Genomic DNA, 16412 nt, shown 5'->3' with positions numbered 1-16412 from the left:
GTTCCTACACACATGTATGCAGCAGATTCTCACTGAAGTAGAAGAATGCAGTTATTTTTCCTTCATCCTGCTTGTAAGACACAAATACATAGTACTTCATGAAATGCCTTAGAGCAACATATATGCTGATGCTTTTCTCTCAACCACCTTAGACTACAGCAAGTGCCTTCCTTCTTTTTCAGTTCTTTTTTTTCAAAAAATCAGCTTCTGCGACTTGCAACCATATGTACTTTCTCTTCCCATTTTGTTTTTTCTATAATTTCTATCAATTTATTTGCTGAAAAGTAAAAGAGGAGCTTGGTTCCTTGACTTTCTGAAGAGAATTTCCCACATTTAATTCCTTCTGCACTTCAAATCATTTGGTCCAATTCAATCTGTCCTCCTCTTTGTTTCCTACTTCCCTTGGGTCCATCAAGCAAGCAGCAGAAGCCTTTGTGTGTGTGTGTGTGTGTGTTTGTGTTCTGATCTGAGCCAAATGATCACAAATTACTGTCTGGCCTAAGCTATTATTAGACTTGCCAGCAACTGTGGCTCTTTTGATTATTTCAACAGCTGGTTTTGTAGCTTGTCTAAAGATTCAAAAGCACAGTTCTCTCCTCCCTGCAGAAACTGCTTACCTGGATAAAGGGCTGTGTCAGGATCTGCTCCAAGATGCTAAGGTAGATCTGCCATTGCTGCTCAATCTACCTCTTGCAGACTTGTAAAAGCCTGCCTCCCTTCCTAGGTACCTCTATTATTTACACACCTTTATCAGGTATCAAGCCAGCGATGTGTAGCATATGACAAAAGAAACTAAAGCTGTTTATCACTTGAAAATACCAACATAAACTAGAAGTGAGTCAAAGGTCACAGACAAAGCACCGATGAATGCATCTGGCAAGCACTAGAAAGGAATTACTTGCAAGAAATGGAGGCATTTAAAACTTAAAAACCACTTCCAAGATTGAATGCTTGTGGCATTCCTCAGGGGTCCGTACTGGGACTCATGCTGTTTAACATCACTGATGTGGACAGTGGCACCCAGTGAGTTTAGCAATGACACCAAGCTCTGTGGTGTGGTTGACAAGCTGGAGGGCAGGGATGCCATCCAGAGGGACCTGGACAGACTTGGGAGGTGGGCCTGTGCAACTTCCTCAGGTTCAACAAGGCCAAGTGGGAGGTCCCCCACCTGGGTTGGGACAGTCTCAAGCGCAAGCAGAAGTGAAGAAGCAATATAAGAGAATGGATCAAGACTACCCCTTGGGAGCAGGACATGGGAGTGTTGTTGGTGGATGAGAAGCCTGACACGTCTCAGCAATGCATGCTTGCAGCCCAGAAACCCAACCATCTCCTGGGATGCATCAAAAGACAAATGGCTAACAGGCTGAGGAAGGTGATTCTCCCCCAGTACCATGCTCTGGTGAGACCCCACCTGGAGTGCTGCATCTGGCTCTGGGGTCCTCAGCACAAGAGCATCCTGAGGAGGGCCACAAAGATAACCTGAAAGCTGAAACTCTGTTCCTATGAAGACAGCTGAAAGAGCTGGGGTTGTTCATCCTGACAAAGTGCAGACTTTGGGAGGACTTCACTGTGGCCTTGCAGTACTTTAAAGAGGCTTAAAGAAAGGAGGGAGAAGGACTCTACATGGGCAGATAGTGACAGGACAAGGGGGGATGGCTTTAAGCTGAAAGAGGGTGGGTTTCAATTAGATACTAGAAAGAAATTCTTTAATGAGAGGGTGGTGAGACACCACAACAGGCTGTCCAGAGAAGCTGTGAATGCTCCATCTCTGGAATTGTACAAGGCCAGGCTGGATAGGGCTCTGAATAACCTGGTCCGGGGAAGCAAAAGTGTCCTTGCCCATGACAGCTGGGTTGGAACTGGATGACTTTCAAGCTCTCTTCTAACCCAAACTGTTCTTTTGTTCCATTACTGGTACACTGGCAGTGCGAGCATGCCTACAGATAATTACCCTGAAAAATTCTATCTACTAGTAAGCAACATCCTTTTAGGGGGATTGAGCATTATTGAATATTTTTTTGAAAAATTTCAGAAATATGATTCAAGTACTTCATTGAATGCTGCCTTGCATTTTAATTTTGTTTAAATGTTGTGAAATTTTCTTGTTTCCAGGAGTACTGATTGGGAATTGTTTCCAGTACTCTTCACAGTAATATGTTGGTTATTGCTATCTGAATGTTATATCCAAATATTAACTGCATCTTAGTTTGATCTCTTCCTTTCTGGTGAAATCCATCTTCAAACAGTTACAGGCATTTTTTGAATGGCTCCTCTAGCCTTAAATACAGTCACTGTCCCATGGGCATTTCCAGCCGGCAGAGCTTGATGCATGGCCAAGTGGTTGCTTCAGGGACTTTATCACTTTCAATAATTTGGCTATTGCAATTCCATTTTTAAATTGGACTTTCACGGTGATCGCTAATGAACTCTTGATGACTGTCAATATTAAACACTCATGATCACTCTATACTGTATTATGTGATATTTTTGGGAATGTTTTCTTAGTAATAGCTGGAGCTACTCTGTTCAGCATGATTTTCTTAGGCCTAAATTTTGTCCAAATGTATTTTTCAATTTTATGTGCATGGAAGCCTCTGTGTCAATTTCATCAACAGCAACAAAAAAAGGGTTAATCTAGTCTTTGAGGGCTCTTGGAATTCGTGTTATGTTCTATGGTTTATTTCTGGTTTTTCCTTCCTTAGTAATTTTACATTATACCAAGTTTCCTTTCTGCCAAACAGCAGTGAAACATATAGTATAAAAAAGAAGATATTTGGGAGGTGAAAAGTGGATGGTCCCTGTTGTTCTTTGTGGTTAGCAGAGTTTGGGAGCTGAATGCAGGTGCTGCATTTTGGTTCCACAGTAGAGAACCAGAACACAAACAACACACAGTTTGTTTTACATGGGAGAGTCTCTTCTGTCTCTCACACATGCACACACCAACAGCATGTACTGTGACAGCAGTGCTCTACTGAAGAGTTTTGTATCTGCTCTAGATCATGTACAAAGCATGTTGCTCTTGCACTGGAATTTGTAAGGTGATTTCCTTGGACTACCATGCAATCTATCCATGCAGATGTCACCCAAAGCATGAGGCTTTTGAGAACACATACCTGTATTGGAAGGTTTCATTTGTCTGTTATACAGTCCTGCTGTACATTCAATTTTATTCCTGGCCTTACATCTTTTTACAGTATAAAGCCTTATGTCCTTCAAAGAATATCTATTATACCACTTGAACACTAAGAGCTGCAGTGGAAGAAAGCCTCTGTTAAGGAACAATGATTGTAAAGTCAAGCACTGAAACACAAAAAAATGCACAGACAATCATTTGTATTCATGCATTATATATTTTTCATTTTTTTGATGACTTTTTTTTCAACCTGTAAAATATGCTGCATTCAATGTGAACATAGAAGGTGCTCAGTGTGTCAGTACAGATATTGCTCAACATTAGGATTACTCACTGTTTAGTTGTACCTTCCTGCTCTAATTTGTGGTCATATACTTTATTGGTTTACTGTCCCTTATTCACTTGCTCTGAAGCTGAATTTATCTTCCTTATAGTAGTATCTACAATGGAATAATATGTAAAAACATTTATGATTAGGCTTTAGAGCTAGCATATGAAGTGAAGAAGCAATATAATTTCTGTTTAGATATAGGCAACTGAGGGCCTGGGAGGGTGGGGGAGAAATTAGACATAAAACCACACAGGTGTCTAACTTGAAAAGTGGCCATATTTTTCATATCACTTCAGCGCTGTTAAGTGTGTACCTCACTGGTTTCAAGTAGGTCCTAAGATAACTTCTTTAGTAGTTCAAACCACGGTAATGAACTCGGGCCAAGACACACATTCTCCTAGCCACGAACCACAACTGCTGCCAGTCAAAAACCTGCCTGCCCCCAGCCCTCAGCCAATATCGGGGCCACAGTCTTCTGCACCTACAATTCCTACAGCTCCTGGAGCTCCCGACTTTCTGGCCACGCACAGCAACTGCCCTTGTCACCTCATAGGATCACAGAATTGTTAGGAGCTCATCTAGTTCAACCCCCCCTGCCAAGGCAGGGTTACCTAGAGCAGGTGACCCAGGAACGTGTCCAGGTGGGTTTAGAGTGTCTCCAGAGAGGGAGACTCCACGACCTCTCTGGGCAGCCCGTTCCCTAAACGTAAAGAAGCTCTGCCACCCTAAACGTAAAGAAGTTCTTCCTCGTGTGGAGATGGAACTTTTATGTTTTAGTTTGTGGCCACTGCTCCTTGTGCTGTCGCTGGGTACCACTGAAAAAGAGTCTGGCACCATCCTCCTCTTGGCATCTTCTTGCTGTCGTCAGACAGCGAGGCAGACCTCGCATCCTCTCGCCGCAAGCCCCTTCTCCCCTTTAGCCGGAGGCCGCCCTGGCTCGCACACCCCGCTCGCTGCCGGGCCTCGCTCGCCGGCCATCCCCGCGGGGTGCCCGGCGGAGCCGCCCGGCGGAGCGCGGCTGCCCAGCGGCGGCAGCCAGGTACCTCCCCCCGCCGCCGCCTCCTCCGCCCCCTTTTGTGGCGGTGCCAGGCGGCCGCCGGGTTTCCTGCTGACGCCGGAGAGCCGCGGATGGGCAGGAAAGGCCGCCTCTCCTCCCGCCTCGCCCCGCCGGCAGCAGCGCGGAGCGGTCTCCGGGAGAAGCGCGGCGGAAAGGGCGCAGGTGCGGGGCGGGCCCGGCGGCCGCGAGGGCCGGGCGGCCGCGCCGAGGAGAGGGCGCCGGTCATGGCAGCCCCCGCTTCTTGAATGCTGCCAGCCGCCCCTCCGCCGCCGATGGCCGAAGCCTGGAGGCTGGAGGAGGACGAGGAGGAGCTGCGGGAGCTCGGCAGGAGGCACCGGAGGGTCGCGCTGAGCTCGGCAGCAGGTGAGCGGCGAGGGCGCGGCGGGCCGCGGCGTCGCTTCCTTTGGGCTGGCCCTGGCCCGCTCCCCGAGTCTGGATTCCTGTCGGGGGCAGGGCGGCGTTGGCAGTGCCGCCCCGAGGTGTGCCGGCCCCGGCGGCCTCGCCCCAGGGCAGCTCGGTTCAGCTCAGGTGCATCCGAGCCGCAGGCGTGTGCCCGCGGGCCGCCCCTGAGCCTGCTCCTGCTCCGAACTCATCGTAGTCATACAGTGGCTCAAGTTAGAAGGGGACCTAAAGATCACCTGGCTCCAACTCCCCTGCCGTGGGCAAGGACTCCTTCAACTAGACCAGATTGCTCAGATTCCCATCCAACCTGTCCTTGAGCATGTCCAGGGTTAGGGCATCCACCACTTCTCTGGGCAACCTGTTCCACTGTTTCACCACCCTGAAGCTAACATGGGCACGTGCTGACTAGCACAGACATGTCCAGGTGCGTAGGGTGCTCCATCAGGAAATTAACTGCCCTTTTTTTTTTTCAAAGTACCAAGGTAGAGGAGCATCTAGATAGCAAAGTTGTTCATGTTTAGCCATTTCTGTATAGGTTTGGACAGCAGGCCCCTGCAAAAAGGCAAGAACCAGTGCATGTGAGAAGGAATGGAGCTGAGGAATGAGCATATTGTCATTGTAGAGAGACCTGGACAACAACAAACTTTTGTTTGACATTATTAACTCGAGTGGACCCTGGCAGCAGCTGAAATTATTTAATTCAGACATCATTGTTAATTGAGGGTCAATATGCATGTCACTGTCCTGTAGTCACTGAGGTGTGACTACAGGACAGTGTAGCATTTCTTTTTCTGTCAGTGTAAAATCCGTTCCAGAATAAATCATTTTCATAAGGTCTGTTTCCAGGTAAAATCTCAGCCATGCTGCATAGTTGAATTCCAAATATTCTGATTTTTAATAATTATGGTACGACTGTAACAATATAGCACCCTTTGCAATTCATGTGAGTTTGCATCCATTTGAGCAGCAAGAAATTAAATGTCCCTTTCGTAGCTGATAAAAACACAGAGGAAAACTTTCAAGAGGCAGGCCCTGTGGCCTTCAGTGGCTCAAGTTATGTCAATGCCTGTCTGTGCAGGTGCAGGATTAGCAGGACCCTATTGAAACCGCTGTGGTTTGGCATGTCTGCAGGGTTTCACCTTGTCTTGGGTAGAGTATAGAAAATCAGTGTTGGTTCCTGTATGATTTCCTCCACAGCAAAGTGTTTGTGCTGCTGGTTATGATGTCTGTTTTCTAAAGGTGTTTCTTCTAGAAGTTTTTATTAGTGGAAAACATAGAATTGGTTCTACAGTTTATGTATCTATATAACCTTTGTCACCTTCTTGTGGAACAAAGCTTGTTCCCAGAATTTGTCTTTGGCACAGTGCTATTAACCAGTAATGAAAGGTTTTTTTTCAATTTTTACTAGTATTTTTTCCTGACAGCCACCCCTTGAAATGGGGCCAGCACTGTTTGTTTAACTTTCTGGTGTAAAGTATGTGTGAATGAATAGCATTCTGCTTGAGCAGTCTCGCCTTCTTCCCATCTGTTTGCACATCTCTAGCTGGAAAACACCACTAAGACTCCCAGTGGACTATTCTTAAGGCATCAGTGAAGAATATCATCCAAAGTAGATGAGTTTGCTGCTCTTCCCTTACTTGACCTTTATTTACATACTTTTATTTACAAACCTTTTGAAAATTAGTGGGACTTTTTTGCATGTAATGTGCGGTTACGCTGCCAAAATGGTAATACAAATAGGTGTTAAATAAGCCTGGGAGATATTTTGTTGTAGGGTTTAAAAATGTAGTAGCATCTTAGCAGGCTGTCAATTTAAGTATTTCAGTCTGTTAAACTGGTTGTGAATGCAAACAGCTTAAATTTCTGCAATGTTCAGCCTGTGCATGGAAGTGCGTAAGGGCAGTTGATCACCTTTGTCCTGCTGGTGGAAGGCATGTGTGCAAAGTGGGAGCTAAAAGGTGAAAGTTCACAAGTCCTTCTGACTTCCTGAACGCTCAGACTTGCTTAGCTGTGGTTTGTTGGAGAAGCAGAGCACAGGAGGCTCTGCAATGAAGAAATAGTGCTTTCCCTTGAAGCTAGTCACAGTTGTGCTGCACCATGCACTGTAGGATGAAGCCAGCTAGACTAAACTAACAGCTTGCTGCTGCTCTAGAGGTATGATCTCCTTTGGGGATGTGCACTCCTGTTCTCTCTTGAGTGTGAGCTCTGCTGCTCGTCCAACCTGTTGGTGAGTGAAGTCACTGGAGTTGTGGTTTGGTGGTAGCCTGAGCTGATGTACTGGGTGGCTGCCTCACTGGGAGCCCCTGTGCTTGCTAGAACCTGCACCAACCTGTTCTGGTGCATTGTCCAAGCAGAGGGATATTTTTCTAGTTCTCTTCAGTGGTTGGGAGTCTTCTCATTCAGCTCACTGTAATGGTTTTGGGTGAATGTTGAAGCTGGCACAAGGGAAAGAGTAGGAACATGCAGCCAGAGGGAGGTAAGAGCCTATGCCAGTCAGAAATTAGTTTGGCTTAGATTGCTGTGAAACTGCAGCCTGAAAACTGTTAGAGACCTACTCATGGTTTGGTTTTTTTAAATTTGACTTAGTGGTGGGTTGATCTGTTTGGTTTTTTGCTGTGTTGGGTTGGGGGCTTTTTTGCTGGTTTAGTGAGCTGAAAATGCTTGTTTAATCAGTAGACTACCAGAGCAGATCTTGGAGCAGGGAGACTTGGAGGAATGAGATAGGCAAAATGATTTGTGCCATGGGGTGGTTGTAGATAGCTCAGGTGATGTGTCTGACTGCCTGTGTCTCCCACACTGCATGTATGATCCCATGTCATGGCATTATTTTCCCAAAATTCAAGAAAGCTTTTATTTGGCATGTTATGGAAAACCTGTGAGAAGATCTTATAAATAGAGCAATTTGAAACTCTTCTAAAGAAACTGTTTTCCCTTTGAGAAAGTGCTGGTTGATTTTTTTTTTTTTTTTTTTTTGATATATGGGTTTTTTAGGTTAAAGGGAGGAGAACTACAACATATTCTTTAAAAATTGAACGCAACGAAAGTGGCTGTATAGGTTCATTAAAACTGAATCATTGGGTCACCTGCTCTGGGAAAAGAAACCACTTTTGTTGGAAAGTTTTAGGGGTTTTAACTGCAATATAAATAATGTGATCGATTTCTACCTCCCTTGTTGCTTATTTCTGTCACATGCATTATGTTCTGGAAAGTTATAGAGACCACAGGATATCTGCTAGATTTTTGTTTTTTAGAATGTTAGTATTTTTACTTATTTTGTTTTCAAGAAACAATTTTTAAATAAATACATTTTTTCGTACAATAAACAAACATTAAAAAAAAAATTCCAAACAATCCAGAACAACCTCACTAAAATGCTATTTCTCCATAGACATACAGGTTCTCTCCAGTCTAACTCTAAACCTTGATCTGGTGTGCTTTCCTATTTTCACTACCTTTTTATTCTGTAACTTCTGACTAACGTGGACTTCCAGGAAAGTTTTTAATGAATGTAGTAAATTTTAGTTATGAACTACATTGGTTGATTATCTGTCCTTATTGTCCTTGCATTAGAGCTGAGCACCACAATATTCTGATATTATCTAAAGCACACAAGAAATTTTTAATACATTCAGTACCTGCATTATTTCACTTTAAATTCTGGCCAGTGTTCTCTGAGAAAGAATAGCCCATTATGGATGTGGCAGAAATTTCCTTACTTAAAAATAAAATGAAATTACCAAATATGGAAGTCAATAATGAAATTTATTTGAGTTGATAATGAAGACCTATGTGATTTTTACTTTAATGTGTGGTTAAAAGTACAGGGGGTCAAGGCTTTGGTTTAATTTACTATTACTCTTTAACTTACCACAAATGCTTGTGTGTGGTTTGCTCTCATACAATGGCTGTAAATTTTGCACATGAGTTTAGCTGTGCTGATTGAAACATTTCTGGGTTGAGTTTTGTTGGGTTTTTTCCCCGTTCCCCTATTTCTGTTTCTCTGTAGTAGTTTAGATGTTTCCTGGAACTTTTTCAACTCTAGTGAGCAGTTTTAGATTATGGGTGAAATCATCTGGTTTTGTTTGGTTGATTGACTGAGTGCTTTGGGGTTTTTTATGCCAGAACAAGATTTAGTTCAGAGTTGGATCAATTCATTACACTCCCACAACTCCCACATCAAACTGGCACTGACTTGTTTTTGATGCTGAGAACAATGAGCTGTATCTAGTATAACAAATTAAGGTTGAATATTTCACTGCTCAACATGCTGAGAGGTTGTGGGGGTACGTTTCTGTAGTGTGTCTGACAAAGTTCAGCGAACACTACTTTGCAGGCATCATGGACTTTTTACAGATAAATGAAGAATTTAATACAACAATGCTCAGCAGTTGTTCCCATGTTAATGCAAAACTACATATTTGGCCTTAAGAAGTAAATAATAAGATGGTCTGAAATTCTTCATTAAGTTCTTGGGTCTGAGGCTGTTTCGGTGGTGATGTCCTTTAGGGTTCACTGGATCACAACAAGGGAAGCTCAAGCTTAGGCCTTCCCAAGAGGTGCCAGTGACCCTGGAGCTAGGAGAAAGCATGATTAGGAAAATGGTAATTCAAAGACTTAGTTGCTTAACTGACTCTTTTATTTAAGAAGTGGAAGGATCGCCATCTTGCAGAAGAGAAGTCAGCATTGTTCAGCTGTAACTTTTGTCTGCATGCCTGTGTCCTTCAGTGTTGATCTGGAAATTGTTCTGCTTATCCATAACAAGTGTAACCATTTATCCTCTTTTATTGAGAGAAGAGGAAAAAGTCTCCATCAAGTCAATAATTTGTTTTAAATAAATTCATAAATGTACCTATGATCTGCTAGTCTGCCCATGTGTACCCAGGAAGCCCTGAAAAAGAGGACTGAGAGGAGCAATCAGAATAGAGGAGTGGGTGCCACTATTTTAATTATTTGTTTGTTTAGTCAGTTAGCTCACAAATTCAAGAAGTGGTGGAGTGGATGGCCAGATGAACATTGCTTCTTCCCTGCGATTCAGTCTGTTTTGTTTTGATAGTCCTGATGCAGATTTAGGAGCTTCAGTTTTAATAACTGCTTCAGGAACCACCAGAGTAAAACACTTGAGATCCAAAAAGCACAAATAATGTAATTCTCCTGTAATAATCTCTGACTGATGCTGGTATGTTGTATCTTGGAAGTATTAAGAAGATTATATGATTAGGCATTTTTCACAGCCCATTGAACTTTCTGGGCACATTTCTACTATATTTCTTAGTTTTTGACTTGAGCTTGTTTGAGGTAAATATAAATACGAGCTAAACTAACTAAATATAAATACTAACTAAAGCTTTTCTGGAAGTTAAATAATATAGCCTATACATGGAAATTCTCCAGCATATCTTGAGATTCGAGTTAGTGGCAAGAAAAAAACCCATTTGCAGTTACTTGGTCCAGAGTATAAATGGAACCCCAAAGAATGCTGTGCCCTCTGAAGAAGCTACGCTTCTAAAAATGAAGGCTTGTCTTACAAAAATATCAAATAACTTCTGGTAGTCAATGAGGTATTTCTTAGCCAAAGAAACTGTAGAAAGCCAAATAATAATAAGTATCATTATTAAGTGATTAAATGGACCTACTTCATTTAGGTCAGAGCCTAAGCAAGTCACAGAAGTATATAATTGCTTAAGGAGAGATGAGTTTGTAGCCAGAGAATGATCCATAGAACTGTGATTGCACAAAGGCCTTGCTGTTACCTGCGTTGTAAGCAATCATTTCCTGTCAGGGCAACAAATGATAAGTCTGGGGTGTTGCATAAAGAATGGGGATAGACAGCAAAGCATAAAATGAGTCATAACCTCGTTGCAAGAAGCTTTTACCAAAGTGGTTGTTGTTTACAGATGGGAAAAAATGTAATATTTGTAAATAAATTTCTTAATATTTGCTTGTGAGGGTATTACCTTTGTTGTCCCAAAATGGTTTCCTTCACCCAGTGTGCAGGAGGCCAATCCACACAGAGTTGAGGTATTTGATTTATTTAGTTCAGCTCAGAAAGGGGTCCTGAATGGCAAATTCACAAAGCCAGTACACCAATTATCAAAACTTTTCATTATTTATACATTTTGACAAGCAGAGGCATTAATGTTTATTTGCTATAATTTAGAAGTTCTCTTATTAATTAGTATTTTATTTCTGTTAGTTAAATTACTTTCTTCTGCTGCTAATCAGCCCACAAGCTCGCACTTTTGAGTATGTGGGTTTCTTGAGTTGGTGGCTGCGAGTCAGTGGTTGTGGTCCTCCCCTGCCAGAGTTGCCTTTTACCTAGTTAGCACATTAGATTGATGAGTTGGCTTTGTTTATTCCTCCTAATCTGGTTCCTGCCGGCCTTATCTTGGACATTCTGCCCAGTGTCCTTGCAGTCTATCAGTTCAGCATTCTGTTGTGATTCTGTTTCTCAAATTTTGTACTCCAAAGTTCTCTCTTGTTATTTCTTTCTTTATAGCTGAAGTCACTGAGGCATTTTAAGCTGCAATTACTGACATGTTAAATATTATTTATCTATTTGGCAGCCATGCATCACCTTGACTTAAAATCTGGAAATGACAGGGTAGTGGTGTTTACACTCTCCATTAAGAGTTGGGGTAGTTCTGTGTGTTTTGTTTCAGTAAGCATCTCACACAATATGTGCCATATGAAATTTTATTTTGATAGCATTAAAGTAATTTGCCATGAACTTCTTTTCTTGATGCTTATTATCTATAGCGAAATACAATGCTTTTGCATTCTTCAGTTTCTTTGCTTTGCTGACTTTGTGTTTGTGGCCGTGGAAGTGTTGTCTGGAAGGGGACTCTGGGGTTACCTAGTCCAGCCTCCTTCTTGAAGCAGGCCTGTTGCCAAGGCTTTGTCTAGCAGTGTCTTGAAAAGTCTCCTGAAAGAGGGGGATTTACAGCCTCTGCAGGCAACCTGTTTCAGTGCTTTATTTATTCCTAAAGGAAGAACTTTTGCTCACCTACAACCTGAACCTCCCAAGCTGCATTTGTGACCATTGCCCCATTCAATATTGTCCACACCAGGAAGAGTTTGCATTTATGATCTTTGTTGCTACTCTACAAGTAGCTGTGTGCTGTGGTTAAGTAGCTTCTTTGCCTTCTCTTTTCTAGGCTAGAGGAGTCTGGCCCTTTCAGCCTTCTTATTGCACAGTCCTGCCTTGCTTATTCAGGTCCTCTGACTGTATAGAAAAAATGTAGTGGAAGTGTTGTTTTCATTGCTGGACAAGTTTTTTTACTCTGCTCTTGAAAAACAGTATGCACAAAAGGCACTGAGGCATTCCAACAGCAGATTTGGGAACACAGTCTATCATCTGTTGATCTGTGGTTTATGCTTGGCAAGCATCCTTCCCTTTAGTGAAGGACGAAAATAAGTTTTGTGGGAAAGCATACATTTAGTGGTTGATGGCACGTACCAAGAAAAATTCCTGTTTTTTCCCTCAATGTTGTATAAATTTTGACGGACATGGGATCTTATGTATATCAATATTTTTAAATTGACCACTTGATGTAGTGCTGTTACACTAATTGCTTCAGGTGTTTTAAATCGGTGGAAATTTGTATGGATTTAATGTGTTATTCTAAAAACATCGATATGACATTCTGATTTGAGAATTTAGAATCTTCTGACAAAAGTTAATGGAATGCTAAATAAGATGCTTCAAAGATGAACCTAATTGGTTTAGAAATTCTTGCATGTGTTCCAAAACAAATCTGTCCTTGCTTTCCTGCTTTCTCTGGTTGTATTTGGGTCCATCCTGAAGGGCTGGATGACAGCAAGGCTGAAAAGGCTCACACTGGAGTAGAAGCTGAATGCAACAAATTTTACTGTTCATTTCTTCTTTTCCCTAAGCTTTTAAAGAGGTCATAGCATTTATTTTATGTGTATATGTTGTTACCTCAGTCAGCTTGTTCAGGCTTTTGAAAAAAATATGATTGGATCAGAACATGCTAAAGATTTCAAATGATTGACATCATTACTCCTGTGGTTAATAGTGGGCACACTGTCAGCTTTTCAGAGCTGTGCTAGTAGCTCGTGTGTCACAGCACACAAACTGAAAAAACAAATATCTTCAGGAAAGTATGCATTAAACACTTCCCAGGATTCAGTTTTTACTTCCAAGAGAATTCCTTCCCCTTTGCAGTCAATTTCTTAGCAACTACTGGGAGGCCTCATATGAAAGGCCCTGCTAAATTGCTGCCAATGGATTTATCTTTCACTAATTCAATTCCTTTTTTGAATCCATTTTGACTTTTAGTCTTCAAATCTTGCATGGTAGTTAGGAGCACAGTGATTCATTATATGAAATCAGTTACTGCCTTTTGCATACCTCTTGGTATTTCTGCTGGATAATCACTGTTTCTTGAATAATGATAATAAATTTCTTATCTGTATTCTGCTTTTTAATGTGGTCTTGATTATGGTGATTTACTTCTTTAAAAGCTTAGGTAAATTTTCAAGCACTGTGTTTACTACAAAAGGGTTCTGGTCCATTCTCCTTCTAGACAGTAGGTACAAAAGAAGTTGTTTGATGTTTTTCTTCAGTTATAGCAATTAGGTTCTTTTTTTAAGAGATAAGCTAAAATTAATATAATTTGTTTTCTCAAGGTGGTAATTTTGTATTCATCATTAATTCCCTCTGGCATTAAAAACTGAGTTCTTAATATCACATGTCTATACATGAAAATTGATTCGGATTGAGCACATCTGTGCTAAATCATTTTAAAGAATTTTTGAGTGTACAGTGTGTTGTGATCTTATTTGTTATTTAGATACTGTTTGTTCATCCTGTTGGAGAGATGGGACATAAATGTCTGGAAACAAGCTCAGCATTTCAATAACTTTGTCATATTAAATTACTCCATTGGTGTGCTGTATCCATTTTATAGCTGCACTTTAAATTTAGGGTAATAGAAATGTGGGACTTGGGATTAAAGAAGAAGCTTTATAAGAAGTCTCTCTCCTTCTACCTGGTACTTGAAGAACAGCATTGTCAGGTGCCACAGTTCAACTGAAACCAAATGCTGTACACTTTATCATTTGTCTTAAGCTTGCCATTCTTTGCAACATCCAGTGAACTCCAAACTGGCATGATGAAATTCACCTGAGATTGGAGTTCCTCAGGCTGGGCACCTGCCACGTCCTACCTGGACAGTTTACCACATCCATTGTTTAAGCAGGTTAAGTCCATGCTCGGATGGGCATCACTGCCAGCGTGGAACAAGTATCACTGAATGATGAGATGGGATAATGCTGCAGTCCTCATGTATTCAGCTCTTATCAGCTTAATTTCATGAAAAAAATGAGTTTTTTCCGTTTGAGTGTGCAAAGCTTGCTGCAGATGACCAATATCATCTCTGGGAAATACATGGTAGCAGCTGCCATGACATTTAGGCACATTTCATTTCTGTAATTGCTGTCCACTAGCTTGATGTTTGTGGATCCTTTATCAAGAACTATTTGAAGTGTGTCATTATAGCAATGTAGAGGTACTTATTAGTATATTTACAGAGGCTGAATGCCTCTGACAGGATCTGTAGGCCTTTTTGGTGAGTGCATGGAATTGGGGAGAGGTCTAGTAATACATGGGAGGGTCATTATTTCCTCCAAAGTACCAAACAATTGAAACTGTCTCTGCCAGCATTACCAGAGTGTCCAGAAAAGCATTGTTTATCTGTGGTAAGCACAGGATTCTTTGTTTTGAGGGTTTCTGAATGCTTAATAACTTTGCCATCCTTTTTCTTAGTCAAAGCAGATTTTTGAAGCCTCTCATTGACTGTAGGTGAAACTGCTTTGTGTTACCATGAGTAGCACCTGAATGGATGAAATTTACATTTAGAAGACTGAGAACGAGATTCAGTAGTCTCATGTCAAGAGTAGAAACAGGCAAAGAATTACTTTTATAACAGCTATATAAGGTGACATCATGGTGCTAGGAATCCAGCTGTACATAGTGACTACTGGTCAGGATGTTCTTCCAGGACCAAAGGGCACACGCATGCAGAGTTCCATGCACACGTTAGGCCAGTAATGAAGGACTCTGAGGTACCTTGAAGGGGATTTGGTAGATGTTTAACACCTTGGAGTCGATGTGGATAAATTCAGTGCACACTTCAGCAAAATGTCTTCAGAATGCCAGGTGATTTGCATTTTTAAAAACTGGATGTTGATCACTACATAATTAAATAATATGCATTAAAACATTACTTGCTTTAATAACAGCAAAGTGCTGGGCTTCCTGTTCTGTGGAATAGTGGCAGAGAGTTGCACAACTTTTAAGCATGTGCTCAAAGCTGATGGAGGAGGGTTATCTCAGGGTACAACAATTTATTCATATATGCCACCATCATTAAATAAATCCATTTTTTGCACCTTCACATTAATCCCTTTTATGATGTGTCTAGGTCTTGTAGTCTTTGTTTGATGATAAAGGGCAAGAATCCTTTTTGGGAAAAATCCATTTTATGGTATTTCAGAAGAATCCCATGCACATGAGAAGCAATTGTTACATTCATTTTCCTAGAATTTTTTTTATTTCTGTGTTGAGCAGAATTACCAATGTCACTGGAGGGAAAATATGTTGTTAATAGGCTTATGTGAAATGGACTTCCCTAGAAAATTAGTACTTGTAAAAAAATCAGTGATATTTAAGACTGTTCTCATTAGGTGAACTGGGTAAACAGCTTGGGGATTCTTTAATCATAAATAGTGACAAAGGACCATAAAATACTCCAGGAACAAGCTACTGAGTATTTCAGCAGTATCTGAAGAGAAATAAATGCTTTCATTTGCCTGGTACATTTCTTCTATTTTTAGAGATATTGCTTTTTTTTGTGGTTGAGTGTATTACAGTTCTTTCTTTTCATACATTATTTTCTTTCTCTCTATGTCATTTCATCTCCCTAGTCTCCAGATTCCTCCCACAGTGCAGACCTATGCACTTGCTTGCACTCACTATCATGTCTGATATCTAAATTGAAAGCAATGTCACCTTTTTTCTGTCGATGACTTCCCAGGATGAAATAGTCAAGAAAGAAAATTTCTTGTTTGTTTTAAAGTCAAATTAGTTTCGTGATATACAGAAGGGGGAATATCTTGTGAATTGCTGTTCAGCACTTTATTGTGAATCCATGTCTTGCCTACACTCAGTATGACTTAGCTTCTAAGTGCTTAATCTGTAAGATTACACTGGGGACTTTTGTTGTTGGGGTTTGCCACCTCAGCTGTATGTTGTGACGGGTGAATGTACCTACGCAGAGGTGTTCAAAGCTGGAGGCACTTTTGGTGCTGGATATTCTGGTTCTCAAGTAGGGCAGATGCCTGAGAAGGAAAACAATGGAATAAATTTGGATCTTGCATATTGTGTATGAATGCTTATAAGATAGTCTGTTAATACAGTGTCCAAAGGACAAGTTTATTCATACATCTAACTATTGCATTTTTTGTAT

General features: G+C 41.3%; 1 protein-coding gene across 3 annotated transcripts in view; it reads left to right on the top strand.

Moving 5' to 3' along the window:
• The first annotated feature begins 4741 nt into the window (after positions 1–4741).
• Positions 4742–16412, top strand: part of SH3D19 (SH3 domain containing 19) — an 82187-nt gene continuing 70516 nt past the window's right edge. For all 3 annotated transcript variants that reach the window (XM_059844370.1, XM_059844369.1, XM_059844371.1), the window contains exon 1: positions 4742–4884. In XM_059844370.1, the coding sequence (XP_059700353.1) occupies positions 4767–4884 (118 nt within the window). In that variant the 5' untranslated portion in view covers positions 4742–4766. The remainder of the gene's footprint in view (positions 4885–16412) is intronic.

Source organism: Haemorhous mexicanus, chromosome 4 (genome assembly GCF_027477595.1).
Source record: "Haemorhous mexicanus isolate bHaeMex1 chromosome 4, bHaeMex1.pri, whole genome shotgun sequence".
NCBI lineage: Eukaryota > Metazoa > Chordata > Aves > Passeriformes > Fringillidae > Haemorhous > Haemorhous mexicanus.
This window is presented reverse-complemented; position numbering and strand designations above follow the sequence as displayed.